Source organism: Artemia franciscana, chromosome 7 (genome assembly GCF_032884065.1).
Source record: "Artemia franciscana chromosome 7, ASM3288406v1, whole genome shotgun sequence".
In the NCBI taxonomy this organism is placed as follows: Eukaryota; Metazoa; Arthropoda; class Branchiopoda; order Anostraca; family Artemiidae; genus Artemia; species Artemia franciscana.
This window is the reverse complement of record NC_088869.1, coordinates 37,819,676-37,846,098: the sequence shown is the minus strand read 5'-3', so window position 1 is coordinate 37,846,098 and position 26,423 is coordinate 37,819,676. Positions and strand designations below refer to the sequence as shown.

The 26,423-nt window shown below is 35.6% G+C and overlaps 1 protein-coding gene across 1 annotated transcript in view; it reads left to right on the top strand.

The window, feature by feature from the left end:
- LOC136029683 (protein lethal(2)denticleless-like) overlaps positions 1 to 26,220 on the top strand; it is a 32,868-nt gene extending 6,648 nt beyond the window's left edge. Inside the window, exons 3-8 of the mRNA XM_065708186.1 lie at positions 2,533 to 2,724; positions 5,898 to 6,014; positions 11,916 to 12,054; positions 14,376 to 14,581; positions 17,152 to 17,357; positions 24,471 to 26,220. Of these exons, the coding sequence (XP_065564258.1) occupies positions 2,533 to 2,724; positions 5,898 to 6,014; positions 11,916 to 12,054; positions 14,376 to 14,581; positions 17,152 to 17,357; positions 24,471 to 25,196 (1,586 nt within the window). The 3' untranslated portion in view covers positions 25,197 to 26,220. The remainder of the gene's footprint in view (positions 1 to 2,532; positions 2,725 to 5,897; positions 6,015 to 11,915; positions 12,055 to 14,375; positions 14,582 to 17,151; positions 17,358 to 24,470) is intronic.
- The last annotated feature ends 203 nt before the right edge of the window (positions 26,221 to 26,423 follow it).

Sequence of the window (26,423 nt, the reverse complement as noted above, 5' to 3'; positions counted from 1 at the left end):
TTAGTTCATAACACAGGTCTTATATTAGTGAGTGCGAGATGGAAATACAGCTTACGAGTTGTCTTGCAGAAATCAATCATGCACTTTGATGCGCAGAAAAGTGTGCAGTTCCATATAGACGTGTTCGCAAAAAGACAGAAGCCGCCGACTGGTCTGAAAATCCAAGTCTTGTTGCAGCTTGCGATCGATCTAAATTATGGGTTCGAATCTGGAACAAATCCGATAAACTGCGCTCCGGTATAGTAAACGAATTGCATTTGAAGACGAAAAGAAAGTTCACAAGAGCCCTTAAAGACGACAAAATAATGTTGATAAAAAAAATGTCGATAAGATAGCTAGTGATCCTTCACTTTTATGGAAAAGTTATAAACGCTGTGATCGGACTTCTGTCGCCAGTATTCCAGAAAAAAGCTTGATTAGTTATTATAACTGTGAATTTTCGTCGCCTGGCCTTATTGCAGAAAGTAAATACGAAAAAAGCTTGACCATTTGCTCGCTCTGCTTATATAGTGACGTTGTCAGATATTGTGTTTACTCTAAAAAAAATTTAAGAACAAATCATCTGTGGGTGTTGATTTAATATCTGCTAAACACGTCGAAAACTGTAGTGATCTTTTGTTGCAGCATCTTTTGTTACTTTTTCAAATGCCTATTCCTTCTGGTATTGTGCCTCAACAGTTTTATATTGGCCAGGTCAGTTTTGTATTGGCTGTCGGTTTCAGTCTCAAAGGATGCTCTGATAAATCCCTCCAACTTACTGAAACTTGTATCCCCCTCTCTAAAAGCCTCATTTACCTGGGATAAATTCCTTTTGCATATTTCCCCTTGAACTAGTAGCTCCTTTTTGTCCCAAAATTTTTAACTCATTTTTCCATCTACAATTATTGATACAACAGTGAAAGTTTTAAATCTTCCGACAGTAAACCTAATGACGATTGGTATTCTCTATTTTTATGATTTTATGGTTGGGTTATGGTTCTTATGTCTTATGTGTTTTCTATTGTGATTGTGTTACGTTACGTTTTTTTGTGATTGTAAAAGCTACTTATTTTTGTTCAGTGTACAAATTTTCTTTTCTTTTCTCTTTTTTCCCTTATAGTTGTACTCTGTCATTTAGGGGATCTGGGCCCTTTTTGTTTTGACAGGTTATAAATAGATTGATTTGATTTAGAAGTTGATCCATATAAAAACAACAAAAAATGGGATTTTGATGCCCATGGTCACATATATTCAGAGATATGGCAGGTTGATTTTTTTTCATTGAAATGAGCAGCCTCTTTTTTCTTTTTTATTTTCTTTTTTTTTGCTGATACTTGTATATTTAGCTTTATGACCATTCAAGGTTCTGACTTCAGGTCCTCGAAAGTGCATACTAAAGTTATTTCTCTTTTGAAAATAATTCGAATTTTCCCTATTTACCTTAAATTTTAATGAAAACTGAGTTTTTTTTACATCCGAAAAAAATGAAAAAAAAAAATAATAATTTGAGCATCCAGTGACTAAAAGAAATCAAGCTATTTAATAAATTTACATTTTTTTAGAAAAAAATTTGGTTCCAACTTGTTCATTGGAGTCAATTAGAAACTATAAATAATAAATTAAGAGAGGCTTGGACTTGTGCATTTTTACAGTGCTTTGTGGGTTTTTTTTTTTACAGTGTATCTTGTAGTTCTCTTCTTTACCATCATTTTAAAAATGCATCGCAGTTCATCATGCTTAAATATTTCGAGCTTTGTTATAGAAACTGTGGCACAGTGTAAAAAAAAAAAAAAAAAATTCAAGCCTCCCCCATCTTGAAGAATGGAAGTGATACTCCCTTAGTTTTCAATCATATTTTGACATGAAAATGTGCTTGGATCGTCTAATATCCGCTCTAAATAACACTGCCTGGTGAAGGCTTGTTAAGGGAAATCGTGTTATTGTGAGTTTTGAATCAGTATATTGAGACCTTAAAATGTTTCTTTTTTTACACAGGCAATCGAAAAGATAATTCTTGTTTGTGATTATCAGACTTTATGACTTGTGGCTGTTATAAATGTCTTGCCACAACGCAAAGATAACAGTAAAACAAATTATATCATTTAAAACGTTCTTATTAATAAAATAAAAATAATTTCCTTATTAATAACGAATTGGTTATATATAAGGGCTTCAAGAAAAGTGTGGAGGGGGCAAGTACGCAGAGACTCAACTCTGAAAAGGAAAAAATGAATTCTAATGATGGTAGGAGGTGTAGTTTTATGCAGTGGTTTTTTGAGATTCATTAAAACATTTTGTCCCTGGGATCAAGCTTGGTTTTGCCATCCTTGATTTATGTGTAGAAATCAAAATGTTTTTCAGCCGTTTTTTTTTTATCCCTTCCCCTTCTTGTACTTTTGCAGTGGTTTTGATTGAATTGAACCTGAAGTGTTGAATTTGATAAAAAAAATTTGCAACATGTTTCATTTCTTAAAGAGAAATAAAAGAGAGCGCTGTTGTGCTGCCTATGATATTTGTTAGTTCTGTCCAAACAAATTTAGGTTTTTCTTTTAGGTTTTCAAGTGCATGGCAATGCTGTTTTTGATAGCTCTTGGTTGCATAGTCCAAATTTAGTGGTAACAGTCTCTGGAGATCAATCAGTTCGACTAATTGATATAAACACCTTTGATGCTGATAAGTGTTTGGCTATCCTTAATTTTCACTCTAGATCAGTCAAAACAGTAGATGCAGAGCCAACTAGAAGAGGTATTAGAATACAAGCATTACGTTTCTTTTTTCATCCAGTTGCGATGAACCATACTAAATTCCTTATAAGGTTCTTTATAATAAATACCAATAACTCACAAAATTTTACATTTTTTTTCGTTTGCTGGGAGCGGAGGTCGTATACCAACAGAACAAACAAAACAATACACTTTACCACTGGAAAAATGAATTATTCTTGCCTGAACTTATTTTAAAAAGAAATAATATTGACATGCTAAACTGACCTGCTATCAACCTACGTCCATTTGAGACAATATTAACTTAGCAATATCAATTATTGGTCAACAGTGGGAGGGAGTGCAATAAGATCTGATCCAATCATTACCAAATAATAAATAGAAAAGACCTTCCTTCACCGTAAAATTGAAGCGCTGGACGGGCAAGGTTTGGAATCAATATCTAATGGTAGGAAGTATCGATGTTACATCTATAAGTGTAACAAACCTCAACCAATTCAAAAGAACATATGCTGCTCTGTACATTTTCAGCTCTCAACTATGGTAAAGGGATTCATAGACGATGTCAGGTCGAGTAGAAACGGGCGTTTTGGGACATAAAGAACACAGGTTCACTTGATAAAAGTATCTCAGTAAAGTTCCACAGTCGAATGTAACTCTAAAATTTTTCTTTAAAAGACTGGACACTAAGACTCAGTGGGAGAATACCCACAATTATATATAACGATTCTGTCCTTGATTTACTTGGCAAAACGGAAGGAGATGGTAGAAATGACTTAAGGATTCGGGCAGTCTTTTTCTGTATCTTTTGAAGTGGCATAAGATTAGACTGAAAAGCATATAAAGGTGGTACTTGCGATGGCAATCATAACCTGCACAATGGTGATGATAAATTTGTCGTTTTTTCACTAATACTAGCAAAATGCGGATTTATAATATGGCCGATTTCTTTTTTCTCATGCACCATAATCCCATCTGAGTCAATCATTCAACTCGGCGGTGAACGACTTACTGTGTTTCCCAACTAACGAATTCATTAACTTACTTGTCTTTTTGGCTATCTTGTGATAGTGAAAACTGAACCTCAAAATAAAACTTTTTTTGCATTCCGAGTCAATTTTGATAATGTATTTTTTTTAATTTAACAAAATTTGATTAATTTTTAAATTGCGTTTCATTTTTTTTATCAAAATTTTAAATCGCGAATTTTTCACCTGTATTGACTCAAAATACCAGACGAAATCCACGACTTAGTAGGCTATCATTCTTTTTACACATATGAAACCTTACCTTAGACCTTAGTTCCTCCTGTGCCGCTAGAGGCACCTAGGGCATCCAGAAAGAACCGCTAATCATCCCTCATGTGCTGCTGCCCAGGCGTCTTCCCATTGGGTTTGGACTGTCGAATTGATAAACTTCAGGTCCCGCTGGTATGTATGACGAAGTGTATTTTTTGGCTTTTCTCTTCTCCGGGTTCCTTCTGGTTGCCACTCGAGTACCATTCTAGGGAATCCATCTTCCGCCATACGGATAACGTGTCTGAAGTAGTGCCATCTTCGTTGGCGTATGACATCTGTTAAATGTCATATGTAAGCATAGATCAGATACTACAGTACAGGGATCAGACACGTCGCATAGAGGAACTCGTGTTTGGAAAAGATTAAATGGTGTTAAGATATTACCTAATAGCGTTGCAGTTTACTCAGTTATTCTTATAGGAATTCAATATGACCAGACCAAAGACTTTGCAAACCATTGATTGTTTTCATTAATTTTTCCTAAAAATCTGTTCACATATATTTAAAAATTCAGGGACTGATGCAGAATGCGATCAGTATGTTAAAGAAAAAAGATGTTTTTGTGTTTTTGTCATAATCTTAGTCTAGAGACTTTAAAAAACATTTCCTTATTAAAATTAGGCAACTCATCCTTAATTATCCAAGGATCCCACTTTGAACCCAAAATGCTAGCACAACTACAAGGCACAAATCACAATTTACAAGGCTTTGACTATCATTCGTAAGAAAAGTTTCACATATACCTAAAATGGCTATTTTGCCATCATCCATTAGCGAAGTAATATAACCCAAACTGCCAATTAAATCTCGGCAATTTGTAAAAGCTCTCTTCAGAGCTCTGCCATTGATTCTACCACATTTGCTTACAGATGAATATTAATTAAAAGAGAAGCTTGATAAATGTTCATCATATATTTCTTCTGTTAATGGGCCATTATTCTGGTAAAAATTCTTGGGATTATCTTTTAAAGAAAAGGCTTGCTTGCTTTGAAAAAAGGCTCTACTACCAGAGCTTAACAGACAAAAGCATCGAAACACGACTTGTATTTCCAAAGAACAGCTTTTCAAAAAGGACTCTGCTCCTCCAGTGCTTGCTGGAGGAGTTTAAATGCCATTTCAATTGCTATAACAAATGTCCAACCAGTTTTTTCCTCTTAGGAGTGTTTAATTAGGTCTTTCAAGTTCCCTGGTTGAAGGTCCTGCCAAGCGAATGCTATACAAGTAACTTTAAACCTTTGTCGCTTCAAAAATGGCTATTTCTTACTGTGTCTAAATAGATTGTTCCGTGTTAAAATTGCAAGCTATTTTGGCTGTTAAACATTTTTATTTACACAGATGAGACTGTAACAACTTGAAGACAGTATGATGAATATTGTTTGGAGGAATATTGTCCGAAAGTGTTCTGATTTTAGGAGGCTTACTGCCAAAGTGAATTTATTAGAATAGTAGTTTTGATATACGTTAAAGAGTAATTTCTAGACTTAGCTGAGAAATGTGGGGACGGGGGCAGATCCACCGATAAATGAGTTTCATGAATTCCTATAAAACGGTGATTCAGCGCCATACCAAAGAAAAGCTATTCTTTGTAAAATATTAGATAAAAATGTAAAGTATTATTAATTGTTTTAGTAAAGTGTCAATTTTTGTTCCGCTAAAATAAAATAAGAATGCTAATTGTTACTTTTAGCAACAGCCCATCAACTGTGTATACAGAAATAACTCTGCTGTATTTTCGAAATTCGTAATTTGTTTCATGTAATTTCATTATGGAACAAAGTCATCACGTTGTTGAATTCCTGATAAAGAAACAGGCTCACATATCCTTCCTGACAACAATTTACTATTGTTTCGATGGAAAGTGTTCTATAAACTCTTATCCATTGACATTTTTTTTCAGTAACCTTTGCAACTGGTTCTAGAGATGGAAATATATGCATTTGGGACTCACGAGTTGCTAGAAAGCAAGCAATTGCCAATTCAGAAAATTGTATTAATAATGCTCATGCAACTGCAGGTAACTATTCTTCATTTTATCTTGTGTAGTTTTGTACCGTTATGCAAAAGGTGTTCAGTCCCTTTTCTCTTTTTTTTTATACTCAGCCCTGTTGCGAGTTCCATAGAAGGCGCTTCGTGGCCACCCATCTCCATTTAACGGCTTTATCGTTCGCTTGTCATATAAACAAAGTGTGTTTTCCTTCTCAATCGAACTATATTGAAAATAAGGCTGTTTGTTTTATTTTATTGCAATTTTTTTATACATTTGTTGGCTAAATCCTCTCTATCCACTCAAATGACGGATCAATCCTTAAAGATCTAATGCACCGAATTGCCAAAGCCTCAGCAGTAGTGGGAAGACTAAGTGCCCTTTGGAGGAAACCTTCTATCAGCCGTAGGACCAAGATGCGCATATACAATGCTTCGGTGGGATCCGTGCTTCTTTACGGAGCCGAAACTTGGCCAGCCACTCAGTGCTTAGCACCGTAAATATAGCCCAAACAAAACACCCTCGCCGCATTGAAGGACTACGCTGGCACGATTTTGTTAGCAACGAGAACCTCCTGGCGTTAACTGCTCAAACGCCCTTCTCAGTCCAACTCTCCCAACGAACACTACGCTGGTACGGACATCTCCTTCGCATGCCTCCCGACACTCCCGCACGAACGATTTTTGACTTTGATCCCGTGCTGCACGGCGGGAAACGCCCAAGAGGCTGACCCCCAACCAGATGGAAGGACACGACAGGTGCCTTCTTAGTCATGATAAACATTCAGGAGGATGTCCACATCCTTGCAAGAGACCGGTCCAAATGGAGGCACCATGTAGCATCACTCTCGACGCCGGAAGCATTTCGGCAGGAGCATTAAGTCAAGTTTCATGGCTAAACCGAAATCATCAAATGTGACGGAAAGTTCTCATTGTATATTTTTCGGATTAGACACCTGTACAAGGGTTTATCTTGAATGAGGAAAAGGGCTTAATTCGTCAAAACAGCAACTATGGAACATATAATAGATGCCACTAGCAAATGGCTCGTTAGTATTATACCCATTCATAATCATTTTTTTAAGTTATAAGTCGAAAGACGGTGCTGTCTAAGGAAGTATATGATTAAAAGCTATCGCACGGTGGTGGTGCATATTTCGTAAATACGTCGCTTCTTATAGTCTAGGCCAATAGGTTATCACCGTAGTTTTGTGTGGTAGCGTTCGGCTCTGTTTGTACCCACGTTTGTTGCTTATTTACGCAACATGGCAGCAAGTAACACTTGGAAGTGGAACTAAATTGGCCGATTAATATTATGTTTAAATTGGAGGATCCTGCGAGTAGGACAGACCCAAAAAGGGTATGACCTGTATCAAAAGACCCCCCATTCCCGAGTTAGAATCCAAAATGGCCATTTGCCGGTGCCAGATATAACTTAATGTATATCAGTCGCTCATTGAATTTTATTCAAGACTCTTATCGAATTTCTGGCTTCTTTTTTGAGGTTTCAAGAATGAGCGCCACATGGTAACGTCACTTAATCCTGTAGTCTTCTCTTCAGAAATGTGTGTATTCCTGTGTGCGTTGGTTTGTGCGCAGTTTCTTTTCTGTGTTCAAAAATTAGCTTAACTACTCTAGCTAGAACGTCAAATGCTATGCAGAACAATTTTGAAGCCAAGAGAATGGATCTAGGCTATAAATATCCATAAAGTATGAACTAGAGGGAAAAACGCCTAAAACCAGTAATGTTATGTCATGGTAACAAGTGTACAATGTCACATTTGCGAGATAGACATTTTTCTAAGATATAAAAATCTACAAAAATTTCACTGGAAAAGAAAATGCCAGAAAAATGGACTCGGAATAATATGAGTAGTAGAGGGTTGTGACAGAAAGCCCACAAAGCAGGTCTTAAAACATACAGACTAGCTACATCGAAAAACTCGTAGAACTTAAAGTTTAAATCGTAAAAACCTAGATATGTTCATAATTTCCTTATCTGTACGGAAGAAAATGCTGCAACTTTTACTTGGCAGTCGTCAGCGAACTTGTCCGAGTACAAGGGTGTTTCCACAGGTAGCGCTTAAAGCAACAAGATAGCTTGGTTGATAATTCTTTGAGTTGCTTTTCTGTGTCTTCCATGCAGGTGAACCAGAGTATTTTCAAAAACTGTTCTTTCCTGGACTTCATCGAGAAAATATCGTTCTATTTATTCGACAAAATATTCTATTACTCTTTGTTTCATTAAGATTTGGCCTCAAAAAGTAAATCATGTATAATAATCGAGATAATTTGATCCTTTACCCTCAACCTTCTAGGTATGGGGATGTTGTAGCTGTTTTAACTCGTAATTGCTATGAAATCAAATTCAGACTGCTATTAAATGTCCAGGTAATTTTCTCAAGTCAAAACCGTTGAGTCCCTAAACTATATACGATTTAAATTCGTAAGTGCATTAACACTTGATGCACATTTTGCCCGTGTATCTTTGTTATGTGCATCAACTGAAAAAATGGAGAAGTTGTTTGATGTATAAATTCAGGCCTTTTTTTTTTTTTTTTTTTTTTTTTTTTTTTTTTTTTTTTTTTTTTTTTTTTTTTTTTTTTTTTTTTTTTTTTTTTTTTTTGAATAAAAAGCAAACGAATGGGCTTTTTGGGTACTAAGTGCCGGTGAAGCTATTTTTTTATTGGTTAAAAAAAAGTACAGTCGTTTCTTTTTCGCATAATGGGGTGTGGGAGAGAAGGGTACTCAGTAGTCCATGTAAAAGAAAACGTAATTTTGATACTAATTTGCATTCTACGACTCTGATTAGAAAAGGGGCCATTTAGTTTTCAAAATACTACGAAATAGAAAAAAATATGTTTTACACTCTTCTCTAAGGGCAAGTTGTAGGTTTTCTAACCTTTCTGAGATTGATCGGGAAGAGGAGGGAAAGGGGAGGGTAGATTTTTTCCACTCATATTATTGGATAAGTCAGTGCAAAAGGGCTTCAAAATACTACGAGATAGAAAATACATCATTTACACTCCTTTCCAAGAGCAAATTGTAGGTTTTCCAACCTCCTTGAGCTGGAACTGGAAGAGGAGAGAAAGGGGAGGGTAAATATTTTCCACCCATGTTATAGGATAAGTCATTGCAAAAGGGCTTATACAAGATTTGCCTCTTACTCACTCGGGCTATCTGTGTTAGCTTTTTCTACAATTAGCGATGGCTTGATGCCCCCCAACTACTTGGTTTAATTAAAAAGTCAACGGACAAACATTTTCTTGTTTGTCAACGGACAAACATACAAAGAACAAAGAGATCTTTGTATGATTTCCAGTCTGGATGATTGGATTGTCCAAAGCAGTGCTCAAATCCTTCCACTAGTTTTTTTTTCTCAACTTCATAAATATTGACAAGTTGCACCTCTTTCGGCTCATGATCTTTTTAGTACCATTTAGGGAATGATTTTAAATGATCAAATTATCATCGTAAGATTTAACACATTAAGTACGTGCTCTGCACACTGTGTTTAAACCAAAGTGTTTGACTATAATAATTTGATACACTATATACACTATATTAATGCACTATAATAATTTAATAGTGTTCAACCATAATAATTTAAGCAATATAATGTTTACATGGATTTAAGTATAACTATTTGGCTGCAATTATAATATGAATGTGCTAAAATGTTTAAATATGAATATGCTAGTACATCTTATGTAGCTTAAATGTTTTATAATGTTTGATTTCCACTACAATTTGTTTGGAAACGTTCTGTGCAAATTGAATGCTCAAAGCAGGGTTTTGGGGCCCTAAGCTGCCTATCCCAACATCATCACTTTAGAGATGTTGCACCCCTTTTAACTCCTTATGTTCAAGGAGTATGGTAGGAATCGTTTCAAATGATTAAATATGTATTCTAAATCAAGACATGGTAAACATATGTTTCATTTCAATAGAAAATGGTATTTTTGGGGTTACTGAAGCCGGATCTGCTCTCTTTGGGGGAGTTGGGGGGGGGGGGGGAGGGTAATTCGGAAAAATTAGAAAAAATGAGGTATTTGTAAATTACGAACTGGTGATCAGAGTTTAATGAAATTTGATATTTAGAAGGATCTTGTGCTTCAGAGTCTTATTTTAAATCCCGAGCAGATCCAGCGACATTGAAAAACGTGAAAATCGAGGTATCTGTATCTTACGAATGGGTGGTCGGATCTTAATAAAACCTGATATATAGAAAGCTCTTACGTCCCAGATGCTCCTTTTTCAATTTGAATCGGATTCGGAGACATTGGGTCCTGGAGGAGGGAAATAGAAATCTTGGAAAACAATTACAGTGGAGAGATAGGGTGAAACTTGATGGAAAGAATAAGCACAAGTTCTAAATATGTTATTTACATAATTAGAACGGGTCCGTTCTCTTTGGGGGGGGGGGGGATTTCCAGTGCTTTAGTGAGTTCGGTGTTCTGAACGTGCTAGGACGATAAAAATCTGTAGACGTGTCAGGGACCTCCACAAATTGACTTGATAACAATTATTTCCCCGATTCGACCTTCTGGGTGGCTGGAGGGCTGGAGGGAGAGGAAAAATGGAAAGAAATGAGGTATTTTTAACTTACGAATGGGTGATCGGATCTTAATGAAATTTGATATTTAGAAGGACCTCGTGTCTCAGAGCTCTTATTTTAAATCCCGACCTTTTTTTTTTATATGATGATGTTGGGGGAGATGGATGGGGAAACAGGAAATCTTGGAAAACGCTTAGAGTCGAAAGATTGGGATGAAAGTTGGTGGGAAGAATAAGCACAAGTCCTAGATACGTGATTGACAATGGGGAGTTGTTGGGGGGGGGGGGGGGTAATTCGGAAAAATTAGAAAAATTGAGGTATTTTTAAATTAAGAACGGGTTGTCGGATCTTAGTGAAATTTGGTATTTAGAAGGAACTCATGTCTCAGAGCTCTTATAATAAATCCCGACCAGATCTGGTGACATGGGTGGAGTTGGGGGGGGGGAACCGGAAATCTTGGAAAAACGCTTAGAGTGGAGAGATCAGGATGAAACTTGGCGGGTAGAACAAGCAAATGTCGTAGAAACGTGATTGACGTAACCGGACTGGATCCGCTCTCTTTGAGGGAGTTAAGGAGAAGGTTGTCCAGTACTTCGCGAGTTCGGTGCTTCTGGACGTGCTAGGACGATGAAAATTGGTAGGCGTGTCAGGGACTTGCGCAAATTGACTTGATAAAGTTGTTTTCCGCAATTCGACCATCTGGAGGGCTGAAGGGAGAGGAAAAATTAAAAATATTTTTAACTTATGAGTGGGTGACCGGATTTTAATATATTTTGATATTTAGAAGGACTTCGTGTCTCAGATTTCTTATTTTAAATCCCCACCGGCATTAAGCTTTTGATTTTCCTTTTAAATCAATCTATTGATTCTTAAAATTTTGCTAGAGCTCATGCCATATGAACTCTTGGCTCTTAGCTCTTCCGACCCCGTCACAAGTGCCATATAAACTCTTAGCTCTTGTTTTTCTTAATCTGGCTTAATTTAAGTGAAAGAAAATAAAAAAGTAAAAACTCAGACAATGAAGTCCCGTCTGAGTATCCTAATAAACGAAAAAAAAACCTCTATTAGTCTTGAAATGAAAAACTGTGTAACATGTATTCTGCTTGTTATAAGTTAACGTTCTATAATAAGTGCAAGTTTATGGTTATGCTATTCAGAGAAAGCTATAACCTGACATGTATACTACTACCACTAGTAACAGCTCACATCAGTACTAAGCCGCTTCTGACCTTACCATCTTCTCATAAATTTGAAATCTATAGATATAGTTAAAATATAAATTGTAACTAATCTCCACAAAAACTGAACTGAACACCTTTTTGCATAATGGTACGACTTAATTCATCAAATTGATAGATTTTATTGTTCTTGTAGATCCTATATTTTTTCAGGAACACCGGATACGACGTCCAAGACCATATGCATCTTATGCTGATAGGGCTTATATATGTTCTGTAACTGCAGTCCTTTACCAGGATGAATACAAATTGATTTCGGCTGGATCTGGTGATGGGTGAGTTATGTTTTATTTTGTTTTTTATATTTATTTTTCTCAGAGGCCTATCATTTAAATATTCACATAAAAAACAGTTACAAAAGACATAGTCGGTAAAATTTAGAAAATAATTAGTGTGTTGATCAAGCTTATTAGTCCTCAAAATGAAAAGTGTCTCTGATATTCTTTTTAATAGGAGTTCATGTACAATTTTTATTCCCATGAAGACTTTGTTTATGGCACCATAATTCAATTGTGTGGGTTTGTCTCTCTGGAAGTTGTCAGGAGTAAATTTAAAGTACAAGTTTCAAACCTCTTTGCCAAACAAGATGCATATAGCCTGGCAAACGAATATGAAATATGTCCTCTGCACAAACAAGTCTTGTGCAATTGCCGTTTTAAGTTACTATATTTTATTGATTATTTTCGCACTCAGCAAGGGGAAAAGGGTGGGATTAGAACTCCCTAAGAATGGCAGTAAGTATTCCTCGTAAAGCCTTACCTACCCCCCCCCCCAACAGAGAATAGAAATTATGTAAGCCTATGATATATAGTGATAGCAAAATGTTCCAGATAACATTTATTTTGTGAGTCAAACCCAGTTTTGTTTTATTTTTTGGGGGGAACTGTTGCAACACTTTTTGTTACAAACTAGTAGAAAAAGGATAAGGTAAAATATGAATGACGCTACAAATGCATAAGGTACCAGTGGTTGAAGGCCTCATCCTCGTTGAGGAAGTTTATCTGTTTTTAAATATAAACTCATCGGTCTGTTCGTAAACTCAAACGGTCTGTTCGTAAGTTTGCGTTTAAATGATAAATGGTGCTGAACAATCTCTCGTTCGTCCCAAAAGGAGACTATTGGAGACTAAAAATATTATCGGCAATTTTGATTAATTTGTCGAGCGCATTTGATAGCTTGGAAGGCTTGAACCACACATTGACACTGCCAAACAGCTGAATCGACGTCGACTAAAAAGGTGATTTTCCAGCTGTAGCATATAAGGCAGAAATTAGATCGTTGATTCCAAACGCTGGACAGTAACGCTGTAGATTTTGTACCTTCTCGAAAAAAAAAACTATTGATTATGGGCTAAGCTCAGACGAACTTCCGTAACTAATAATTGTGGTTCGATCCCTTAAACATTTAGCCTCAGGGGAAGTCAGAATCAACTCGCTGCGCCGAAAGCAAAGTCGGTAAAGATTGGATTTCAAAGTCTGTAACCATATTCAAGGCACTAGCGGTGACTTAGTTAAAGAGTTGCCAGAAACAACGTGATGTTGACGTTAATTAATCTGGGCAAGGACCCAGAATAAAGCCAATAACCTGTTCCAAAACAAAAAGTTAATTTGTAAATTATATTTGATTATTAATTAAGGTTTACCCTGCTCAGCAAGATCGTGGCTTATCCTGCATGCAGGCCAGGGGGAAAAGGGCTATATTATTGTGTAACGAAGAGCCCAGAATAAAAAATGTTTTAAACAAGTGAAATAGCTGTTTCAAGAATAGTCCATTTTTTGGTAAAACGGTGGGCATATTAGGTGCTCTTGTAATCAGGACCGTAACCAGATTTTGTCTACAAAATTTTCTGAGCTCTGTTATTCGAGAGGAATATTCCAAGTAATCTAAGAAGTAAGAAATTACGTCAAAACTAAAACGAATAGAAATAATGCTGAAGTGTCATATGTGTCTTCGTGAACGGAGGTAAAATAAAAGTAGAATAATAAAAATCAAATCGGCAGTCAAGTTTCCAGAAGAAAATGATCTCTGAATAAAAACATTTATGGAAATCGATTCAGCTTCACTATTCATAAATAAACCCTGGGTTTCGACACGGTTCTCTTTTTAAGGAAAGCTTTTGTCGAAAAGCATGAAAATTGTATTATTAATGCTCACTTTTCCACCCAATAGGTGTTGCAGCCACTTTTCATGAAACTCTTTTTGCCTGAAAACATTTAAATTGTGGTGAAAGCTTCTTTTGACCGATAATATCTTCAAGCTTTAATTATCTGAGTTTAAATTATATATATATATATATATATATATATATATATATATATATATATATATATATATATATATATATATATATATATATATATATATATGTATATATATATATATATATATATATATATATATATATATATATATATATATACATATATACATATATATATATATATATATATATATATATATATATATATATATACATATATACATATATATATATATATATATATATATATATATATATATATATACATACATATATATATATATATATATATATATATATATATATATATATATATATTTGTTATTTTTTTTACAGACTCATTAAAGCCTGGGATTCAAGAAGAAATTACTCAGTTTATTCTGGTGATCCAATAGCCTGTGAAGTTCTACCTTTTGCGGGGAGTTCAGCTAGACGGGGATATTCCAGCATTACAATGAACAAGAGTCGAACCAGGCTATTCGCAAACTGCACTGACGGTGTCATCTATGAATACAATATTGCTTCATATGACAAGAAACCAGGTATATTAGGAATGTTAATTCTATTCATTTCTTCTTTTATTGAATTTTCGAACTTAAATAACATGTTTCACTGTGCTGCTCTTTTACAAGCACTCTAGTGCAGAAAGGGAAGGTTATGGGGCTGCCCCTCCTATTAAAGCACCATGAAGACTGCAAGGGAAATCTGAAAACTTCCATATGTGTTCTTGTAGTAGCGGGACTTAAAAAAAAATAGAGTTTTAAAAAGTTTTCGGAGTTTTAAAAAAATAACACGGTAGAAAATTCTACAAAAATGGCTAAAGCATATAGTCCTAAGAAACTGAAGAAGGTTTAATTGTCTTCGAGAATTAACGGGTTGTAAATGTTTGAATTTTTACTGACAAAAGTATTGTCAAATTTAATTAGTTACTTGCTTCTAACTTGTTAGTTAATTTAACTAGCTACTATCTGTTTTCACCGTGTAACGTGGGAACACTGACGAAAATGTGGTAAGACCTTTAACAGCTCTTAGTTTTGGAACTGTCAATACAAAAGTTTTAAAAATTATGATTTTCAGGCATGAATAGAACTAAGACGTATACAGGGGAGGCGAAAGATGTTTTATTTTGGTGTTCCTAGTACTTATGGTTTGGCAGCTGAACTATGTAGAAGAGGGATAGATGTATTAACAGGGGATATTGCATTTTAAAGTGTATCTGTTTTCCGGTTAAAGTAAAATTCTAAATACACTACTGTAATACGTAGGCTGTTATAATGGCCTACTTTTTTTACGTAAAATTTTATATATATATATATATATATATATATATATATATATATATATATATATATATATATATATATATATATATATATATATATATATATATTTACTGATCAAAGCAATGCGATCTTAATTTTGTTTAAAAACGTTTTGTGTCTTAAAAAAATGTCTAAAAAAATCTTCTTGTTTGGTAATAGATGCCAGTATCTGATGCAGCGATAAATGACTTACTCAAATCCGAATTTGATCAAGTTACCAGAAGCAACAGCAGAGAAAATCTGTAGACTAGCCGTCTTCTCACTAGTCACTAGTTATCCCAGTCGAAAAAAATGCCTTTTGTTTATGGAAAATGCCCTTAAGAACATTTTACAAATGGTTATTAGGATTATTCTTTAACAAATGTATTTAAGTGTTCATTGTTCGGCATTAAGACTTAGCTTTAGAAAATATCCTCCCAAATGCTCTAATGGTCTGCAAAACAATTGCTCTGTTCGTTCCAAGTTTCAACTTTGCTCTTTGTTTCTGTAAGAATTTTTTTTGTTGATTTTTGTTTGACTTCATCTGTTTAGATGTACACAGTTAACTTTACAAAAAGATCTTTGTCTAACTTAGGTGATGAAAGTAAATAAGTTCTTGCCAAAATAGACTATGAAATACAAGTTTTACTTCCTCTCGTATCTGCTCCCATGAGATATGTGCAACTTCGTCACGTAGATGAAGAGCCGAGGGATGTTTTGCCCCCTCACACTCCTCACAAAGAAACAATATTGATCATGAAGATTACAACGGTGTCATCTTTATTGTGCTTTTCAGCATCTCCACATCTGGTACCAAGTGTATCATTTATGGTGCCATATGGCACTTTACGATAAAGCTATCAAGTTGAAGTTATAAGAGGTGGATAGACAGAATGAGCCGTTAAAGATATTTGTAACCTTGTGGTAGCCTGCTAATCTTGGCAGAGAAATATTTGAAGATGCATGTTAACCATGCGAAAAAGCGATTTTCCTTGTTATTCACCATATGGAGGGGTATATCTATTTTAGGGTTGTACACTGTGACATATTGATTGGTTATTCTAGAACTTGCATTTACCGGCATCTTACCCCTATTTTGGCAAACATTGATAATTTCTGGCTCATAATGGCAAAAACACCACTTCATCGCAACGGGATGTCTTTTATTGCTTAAAAAGAACAAGTGAGTTGTCTCTTAATATTCTACGACCACTTGTTTGATATGATCTTGTATAGGGAAGAAAGGAGACATAATGCTACCAGGGACCGATGCTGGAGGTGAGAAGGATTACAGGGTACGTGCCCTGAGTTTCAAAAAGAGTGCAAAAGTGAGTTGCAAAAGAGTGATTTTTCTTGCTGTTCAAGATTGTCAATATTATTCCGAGTTTCCAAATTTATTCTTTTGCCGAAAAGTAGACGTTTTCGTTTTTCCTAAGGTTTCAAGTATTTTTGAAAGTCCACTTATTGTGCAGTTATGGATTGATCGTGCATTTATCATTTTGTAGTTCAAAAGGTGTGCTAGAGTGAAATCGGAAAAAACCCTGATATTATTGGATCTACTTAGAAGGGCAAAACAATCATGTTTTCTTCACGTTTCTCAATTTAGAAATTCTCTTAATACCTTTTCAACTTTCATTGAAACAAATTAATAGAATTTCCAGCTTTACCATTCTGAGATATTAAGTGGACAATGGCTAGTCCAAAAATAAGCGAGTTAGTTTGCTCAATTAGAAAAACTGTTTTAATTAGTTGCAAAAAAAATGTTATTATTGTGGATGATTTGCCTGTCGTTAAAACCGTTTTATTTTTAGTTCGTCAATACAAAGGCCATTTAGTTGGAAGTTACCATGTCAAATGCGATTTGAGTCCAGATGATCGATTTTTGGTTAGTGGTTCCAGTGATAACTATGGATACATATGGTCCACAAACGGAATTAGTTCTGAACCTCTTGCTAAACTTGATGGCCATGGAGCAGAGGTGTCAGCCGTTGCTTGGTCCAATTTTGAAGATTTGACGGTACCTCTCTTATTTTGACCTTTGGTGTTAACAAGAGTTTATGGGTTACTTAATATATTCTTTGGCGCCAAAGGAATAGTGGACTAACCTCTGTATATATATATATATATATATATATATATATATATATATATATATATATATATATATATATATATATATATATATATATATATATATATATATATATATATATATATATATATATATATATATATATATACATATATATATAATAACATGAATAGAAATAAAAAGCAAATAAAAAAAACAATATCAAACATACCTATACAGCTACTCCTATTAGCTAGGCTCTTGTGGTGATATCGCTCTCTTCTTGAAGATATCTTACTATATGACACTCCAATATTTTCTAATGCATTAATAACCAACTCGGAAAACGTTTCGGTAATTGCAGAGGTAAAACGATATACCAACCCACTCAAAAGGGTAATGAAATCGAACCAAGGTTTAGTGAAGATACATAAATTCTACTAGCAAATGAATGAATCAATGAATGGACTTTATTTCGCACTAAAAAGACATAATGGCACTGGTGGAGTAATAAAAGGAAAAAAAGTGAAATAAGAAACTCGCCAATATATTCATAAACAAAAATTATGTGTAAATATATAAGTACAATATATCAATAACGGTATTCCTATATACTCTGGTATTTTGTGGCAATCCTGCCTGTCTTCTGTTTACAGTAACATAATCAACAATTTTGGCCGTCTTACCATCATGTGTTTAACATGTTAACTTATAGGCCATTTTATGATCAAATACTGTCTTAGTTGCAACTAGATTGTTATACCTACACAATTGCAGCAGTCTGTAACCATTAATATCTTTTTTTTCCTAAAAATCAAATTTACCTAGGCTAGGATACCATCCATCGCTATTTCTACTAGGCTATAATAATATACGTTTCAACGTATATCCGATTCCAATCGGGCTTTTGAAACAATTTTGAACAAGGACACTTAAAGTGGGCTTGTACATAAGAAGGTTCAATTGGGCACGAAATAGGGAGATGGTCCTCATTGATATTATCCTCATCAACACATGCTTCGGATTTAATGAGACCAGACTTAGACACGATAAAATGTTTGCGAAAACGGTGTTTTATTAGTATTAATTAAAAAAAAAACTTTTTCCACAATATACGTTTTACAAAGAAAAGTAAAGAGCGCCATTAAGCCAAGAATGAGCAAAAATAAAGTCAAATAATCTTCCAAGCGTAAAACTACCGCAAATCACTATCAATAAATATATAAAACTCAAAACGAGATAAAATTAACGCGAGTAGGGCTGATACCTCATACCTTCTCAAGACCAGAACACAATTTGTGCTTTATTGAAAACAAAATATGTTTGAAATTTTTTCACCTTTCTTACTTTCATAAATAAAAACCATCAAAATCTTAAGGAAGAATTATCAGTATATGTCAATTAAACTGACAGTCCACGGTTATTTGTTTTCTGTTTTTTTATTTTTTTATTTTTTCAGTAAAGCGCAAATTGTATTCTGGTCTTAAGAAGGCATGGGAGTTATCTACCCTGCTCAGGTTTTGAGTTTAGGCGTGGGAGGGTGGTTAGTTGCCCTCCAATCATTTTCGACTATTAAAAAGTGAATTAGCCCTTTCAATTTTCATTCGAATGAGCTCTTTTCGAAGTTTCTACGACAACAAATAGCCATCTCAAAATTTCTATCAAATGCTATTTAGGAAAATACGAGGTGTGGAGGGGGGTGTCCACCCTTCGATCACTCCGAAGGGCACCATAACTTCGATTACTAATGTAGTGAGTTCCCTTTGAAGTTCATACGATCACCCTTGCTATGTTTACTTTATATGCCCCTAGGGCATCACTTACAACCCTTGCCCTGAGGGCTGTGGGGGAGGGGGTTGTTATCCTTCAAGATATTTTTCCCCTTACCTTTCAATTATGTTGAACGAAATGGCTATCTCGGAATTTTGATTGGATGTGTTTGGGGAAATGGTGGGCGTCGGAGGGGGGTTAGCTGCCTTCCAATCACTTTCGACTATCATAAAGGGCACTAGCCCTTTCAATTTTCAATCAAATGAGCTTTTTGAAGTTTCTGCGACAACAAATGGCCATGTCAACATTTTTATCAGATGCATCTCGGTAAAATACGAGGTGTGTGTGGGGGGGGGGGGGTACCCACACTCTAATCACTCTGAATCTCAAAAAACGCGCTAAAACTTCTGATTAGCAATCCAATGAGCCTCCTCCGAAGTTTATACGATCTCTCTTTTTATATAAACCTTATATGTTCCCAGGGAATAACTTATAACCCTTGCCATGAGGGCTTTGGGTAGGGGAGTCATCCTCAATACATATTTTTCGGACTTTTTAACTATGTTGAACAGCATGTCCAGCTCAAAATTTTTATTGGATGTGTTTGGGGAAATGGGAAGTATGGTAGGAGGATTAGTTGCCCTCCAGTCACTTTCGACTATTAAAAAGGGCACTATCCCTTGCGTTTTTCAATCGAATGAGCCTCTTTTGAAGTTTCTACAACAACTCTCGAAACTAAGTGTCCCGATCTAAAAAAAAACTAAAGATTGTGCCAACATCGCTCTTTACTTAGACAGCGCTGTTGAGTGAAGTGAAAACTTCCTGGAAGGTATAAAGAGGGAGATTTTGAATAGAATTGGATGGAGAAGAAGCGTGCGGATAGTTGAGTTGTTAGTAGTAGTAGTAGTATAATTCATCGTGAGGACGCTATGGGATATCTGCTTGTTTGTTTGTATTAGTTTTTTTGAATGGGTTTCTCGCTTTAATCATTTTCATCAAAAGTTTAAGTTGAATCTTTTAATTGTATATGTATTTTGTTCTCTTTTTTTGATTTTATGGCCCCACGTTTTTTGTTGTTTATTTTTGAGCCAAATATAGTTTACTACAAACTATGGTCGGGGTTGGATTTAGTGGAGCCTCGATTATGAATCACTTGGCTGGGAATCTAGCCGGAGTTCAGAGGGATCAGATGAAATCAGCATATAGGTATGCATATCCCTTGCTAGGATCCAATCAACATTTAAATCTGCTAATTTTATGAAAAGATATTTCAGTTTATGGCAACGTTTAGCAAAAGCTGCAAATGACTTTGCAATTAGTGCACTTAGGAGTAGCCGGACATGGGCTCTCGAGGGTGCTCTCGTGAGCCCCAGTACAACGGGAACATTTTGGTAAGTCAGGAGAGCGTGGGGATCTAACGATAGGGTGATCAAACCCTTGACATCGGAAACAACGATTTGGTATTTCTTGATAGATGTTGACACGAACATGCTCATGTTAGTGTCGTAATCTAAATTAATTTTAGGAGTTGCCTCAAACATATTGCAATAGTTTTTATTTTAGTATCATTCGAGCCGGAAAAATAATTTCGACAACATATAAAAAATGGGCAAAATCAATCAAAATGGGCAAGGTGGAATTGACATTTTTATTTGTCTTTTTTCTGAAATAACGACTTTAAGAAAATAACTTGCACTTTGAAAAAGTCAGTGAAAGGAAACTCTGGTATATAAATCCCGAATATAGATTCATTTCTGTGACCATCCCTGATTCTTTCCTCCGTCTCTCCCCCCCCCACACACACACACACGACATAAAGCGTGGATTATTATACGTTGGATATTACAAGGAGTCGGTTAACAGAATGCGGTGATGCACAAGAACAAGTTTGAAAGAACGTGTGAGGAGTACATTTACTGATCATTTTTGGCTTCTAGTTCACTTTTTAGTAGGTTTTGCCAAGCTGAAATCGGAGCATAGCTAAATAGTGAAAGGACGTGATGGGTATGTTTTGTATTGAGCTATCAAAAGTAAGGATACATTTTACTGTCAATAAATAGTGCTTCTCTACTAGAATGATTGAGATGTATGGAAGATAACCGCAGCTTAATTATACTTATGGCATTACTAGAATGTTTTGTGAAGCTGTCAAAAGCATTTAAAGAGATTGGTGTTATTCATACTCTAAAGCGATCAACTTCTAATGCACGTAAAACCCGGTCGTATACAGGGGAGGTTGGTGTTGAACCGGACACAAGCAACCTACACAAAGATTCTGGTATTTCAAGACAGCAGAGGGACTACAAAGACGCATAAATAGTAATTGACTTTGTTGAGCAGTCGTCTCCTTTCGAGGGTGATATGCTATCCCTTCAGATCCTTGCTACTAGCATGATTCCTGCAGAAAACGTGAACGCCGACAAAGTAGTGGAAGTTAGGAAGAACATAAACGGAATGACGGAATTTCGTCAATCTTCCGTCAGTCTTGAGGGAATGGTAGGGAAATCTCTGAGGGAGTATTCATTCAAACAAAAGGATCAGGCAGTCTTTTTGACGGCGAAGCAAACAAATGGGAGAGAAATCCACCGTTTAGACTGTGTCCAAAAGACTGAATGTGGACAAAGAATCTTCATGTAAATATGAACTTTGCTCCTATCCTACATCGCTTCTTATTGATTCTGGCACGTTCCGAAGGCCAAATAAACCAGATCTAGCAAAAGTTATCGAGCAACTTTCAGAAATTGGTACTACTTGGAAACATCAGTCTGAATAACAGCTACATCTTAGACAGAGGCGCCTTGCTTTGCAGGATTCCCTGGGTGAAGAAAGAAATATATTCCGAGATCTTAGATCTATACTGGAACTACGTTTTGCCCAAATATCCAGATGCCATTATTGTCTTTGGCTACGACATCGCTGTTTGGACAAAAAAAATGACTCATCTTAATCAAAACCATGTCACTGGACGGGAATTACTGTTTAGCCCAGAAATGAGACTGACCACCAAAAAGAATTTTGGAGTCTTTCGTGCAAAAAGAATAAAGCCCGTTTCGTCAATGTACTTTCTGATTATTTACGAGGCAAGGGTCTGAGAACCATTTAAGCTAAAGCTGATTCTGACTTGCTTACTGTGCTTACTGCGGTTCAGCGTTCGAAGACTTTGCACACTGTAGTTATCCGTGACGATACTCACTTGTTAGTGTTGTTGCTTTATCATTTTATTCCTGAGCCCCACAAGGTCTACCTGCACAGTGAGCCTAAGCTAACCACTTCAGGTGCAACTTGGGATATCGAAGCCAGTGTTAAGAAGGTTGGGACTGAAACCTAAAAGCTGTTTCCTTTTGCTCTCGCAATTCCTGGCTGCAACACAGCTTCCCGTCTACATAGACTTGGCAAAGGGATTGTGCTTAAACGGCTGAGAGATAACGAACAAGTTTTGGAAGATGCTTCAACGTTTTCTCGAATTCATTATAGAAGGAAGAGATTATAGTAACCGGAGAGGATGTACTTTCTTTGTCGTACGGTAGAAAATCTACTGGCAACATCGACAGTTGCTGATACCGAGTCTTTCAGAAGAAAGTAGCAACGTCTACAAATTTCGTCCCTCCCCAAGATCTAACTCTTACATAAACAACAGCGAAATTTCACTGTTTCCAAAGCTATCTTCAAGTACAAGATTGGATTAGGCTTCAGAGCCCTGCCCTGATCCTGAGAATTGGGGATGAAGACTTAAGAATGGCATGCTGTACCCTATTCTCGTGGATCTTCCAGCGGCATCAAAGAAAATTCTCGCCGTCGTGAAGTACGGTTGTAAGGGATGCAGTGATAGTGACCGGTGCACCTCTGATCAAAATGGATATCAAATGCGACATTGCTTGCAAATCTTGCAAAGGAACTAGTTGCTCTAATGCTCTGGTCCAAATCGAAGATTAGGATGAAATGTGATTAATTAAACAAATGTGATGAATCTGCAATCCTTTGCAATTTCAGACTACCTATGATATTTCTGTTCAAATTATAATCAATTTAGCTAGTTGTGAGAAGCTTCTTTTTGGATTTTAAGAATTTGGTATGGACTTGACTTCCTTTCTGCATTAGCAGTCCTATTTTTCCTGTATGAATTTAACTTCCCGTATTGTTGCTCTCAGACCTATATCGACCCTAAATCGTCATTGTAGAAGAAAAGACAAAAAACGTTCAATTTTGCCTCGTCCGATTTTGGCTGATTTTTTTTTATGTTGTAGAAAAATGATTTAAAATGATTAATTCACGTTTGTTTCGAAGAGACCAGATTCCTAGCCTGTTTGTAAAATGAGTTCTCATTTATTCCTGACTTGGCGATTAAATCTTTGATTATTTATGTAAACATATATGTTTATATTTACATTTGGATGAAAAATCAGTAAAAAAAATCAAAAACAAATGGGACCGAAGTTGCAGCTTTCACTTGAATATGTAGTAGTCTTTAGGAACTAACACACTGCTAATCTTTACAAGCAAAAAGCGTAATCAAATTTAACTAATTAATTTTGCTTATTTATTTTCACGGCTCAACCTTGCAGTACTGATGAAAATGTGGTACTGCCTTAAAAACTTCAAAGTTTGGCGCATGAAATAGAAGAATATTAGAAAATCTTAGTTTTCTGGTATGAAAAGACCCAAGGTTGATCCAGGGACAAAAACTACTTTCATTTTGATATTCCTGGTACTTGAGCGAAACAATTTTGCCGACAATTTGGGAGCTAGATGTATTATTGGTAGCTCACTTCACTTCTGGAACAATAGTTTCAAACATGCGTGTAGTCAGGGGAGGATATTTAAGCCCTTTCCCCCCCAAAAAAAAATGTATGTATAAAGACGCATAACAACTAAACAATGTAGCTGATATGTGGCATAAAACACGGTTATATTGCGTCTTTTGTCTCCCATCCCATCTGAAAAATGCCTTGCTTTGTGTCATAGTAAAAAAGGACTCAAGTGTCTTTTGACTAAGGATAACTGAAAAGGCTTTTGACACGAATACTGTTAACTGTCCTCTCAGTTAATGAACAGAACATACCGTACCTTTTTTAGTTTGACGAGTCTAAGAGCCATAATCATTTATATTTGAGGTTGGGTGATTGAGAATTCTGCTCTTAAAGAAAACGTACTTATTTTGTTGCCATTTGTGCGAGGAGTATGTTGTTTTGAGGGGGATGTAGACCCCTAGTAGGCTACGCTCTTGCTGTGTCCCTGATGAGCAGACAAAAAGAAACCTAGCCCACTTTAAAAGCTTGTTTTCTGTTTTAGCTGGTGACATGCAGTGACGACTACAACCATAGAATATGGCGGTATGATCCTTTAATAGATGTTGAAGAAGAGAAAAACAATTATGTTTGCCGCGCAATACCGGTGACCAAGCCAATCAGTAGAAACATATTATCCTTAGCTTTAGGTATTGATCCTAAGCGCTTTCAGTCCAAACCAAAGAGTACTCTCATATTGCCTATAAATTCATCAAAGAGAAAATTATCTGAAAGTGAAAATAACATACAACGTCTTCCTCTATCCCCAAGGAAAGAGAACAATGTGGTACAGTGTTTACCAAAGATGATCAAGCTGGACCTGGCCAGTGGTGTTCAGCATAAATCAATTGACGAAAATTGCAATTCCTCCAGCAGAAATACTCAAGAATGTGAACCAGTTCATGAGAATATGTGTATCAAACTGAGTGCCATGAAACGATTTATATCCCCTAAAAAGCGGTGCTATTCTGAGCCTTCAAGTAGTTCGCCAAGATTTGTTGAATCAATTGGATCTCCTACGTCAAATCTCCCCAATTATGTCGTAGATGGCAAATCTCCTAGTAGACTTGTTGAAGGGCCACGGAAGCAGCGAAGCAATTGGCTCTCTGATATGCAAAGAGTGAAAAGTTCAGTTTCTTCGGTTGAAAGAAAAAGCTTAGTGAACTGGCAAAACTCCAGAAGAAAGTATGTTAGACAAGAGTCGCTTCAGAAATATTTTAAGAAAATGTGATGCACAAAAATTGAAGTGAGAGAGATTACTGCCATATCCTTGTACTGCTTCTGACTAATGTTAAAGCTGTTATATATTTGTTCCTTCATTTTGTAGAAATATCTGAAGTACCAAGGTGCACATAGGTCTGATCCTTAAAAGGGGGGTTAAGATAGGAGAAGAGTATTTTTCTGGTCACTATTTTTAATTATTTCAGTGTGGGATGGGCTCTTCGATTTATCTTGGGACATCTTGCACCTCCCCCCTCTGTTTGCAGACATGTCTAAGTAGGATAAGCAAGATTGAGGTAATCAAATAAGTAATATAGGCTACTTTCTGTGTTAAAGGGGACATAGTGTACATGTCGCATTTATGCCTGTTTTTCTTTCTTTACTCAATTTCTAGTAGAATGTCAATCGATTACTTAAATTGGTCTTATAATTATGGCTGGAATTGCAAAAATTTGACCAAAAACGAGGGATTCGATTACGCCGTTTTACTTTGGACGCCGTCTCGAAAATACTTTTTCTAGGCTGTGCCCTCTTCAATTCAGAATCCTTTTTTTATCGTTTTTTTTATTTTCATTAATATTTAAGAACCCAAAATTTTGAATGTTATAGAGTGAATTTTTATGTCAAAATTTCTCTAGCAATGTAAAATCTGTTAATTACTATTTTCTTTTATCTAATGCTTTTAGCGTTTGTTCATTTTGAAAAATATGCTCAAAATCTGCAAGATTTCAGTTTAAACAGAATTCAGCACTGCAGATTAGAAACATGACTGAAGTCTAAGAAAATTTTTATTCAAAGATTTTTGTGAAATGTTAGGCTATGTAACCAATCTCTACTTTAAACTTAATTATTAATTTGTTAATAGCGTTTACGTTCTCTGAATTTTCTGGCATATATTTTGTTTTTGGTTTTCTGTGAAAGGAAAGCACTAATTGGAAAGAGAGTTAAAACCTATGTGCCTTTTTATGTGAAATATCGACTCTTATTTAGTTTTAGTATATTTACATTACGAATAAACATTTTTATCACGAAAACTACGTTTTAGCAAGAACACCTAATTTCAAAGAGGTAGATTGTTTTTATTCTCACAAGTGAAGACTATAGGGGAAGAGGCACCATTATCTATTCATGTGCTTTATTTTCCCCTAATCTCACCTAAGAGGAGAGGGGGGGGGTATTTTCTACCATAAAATTATTTTTTTTTAAATGCTAACTTTCAAAAAAGGGATACAAATCT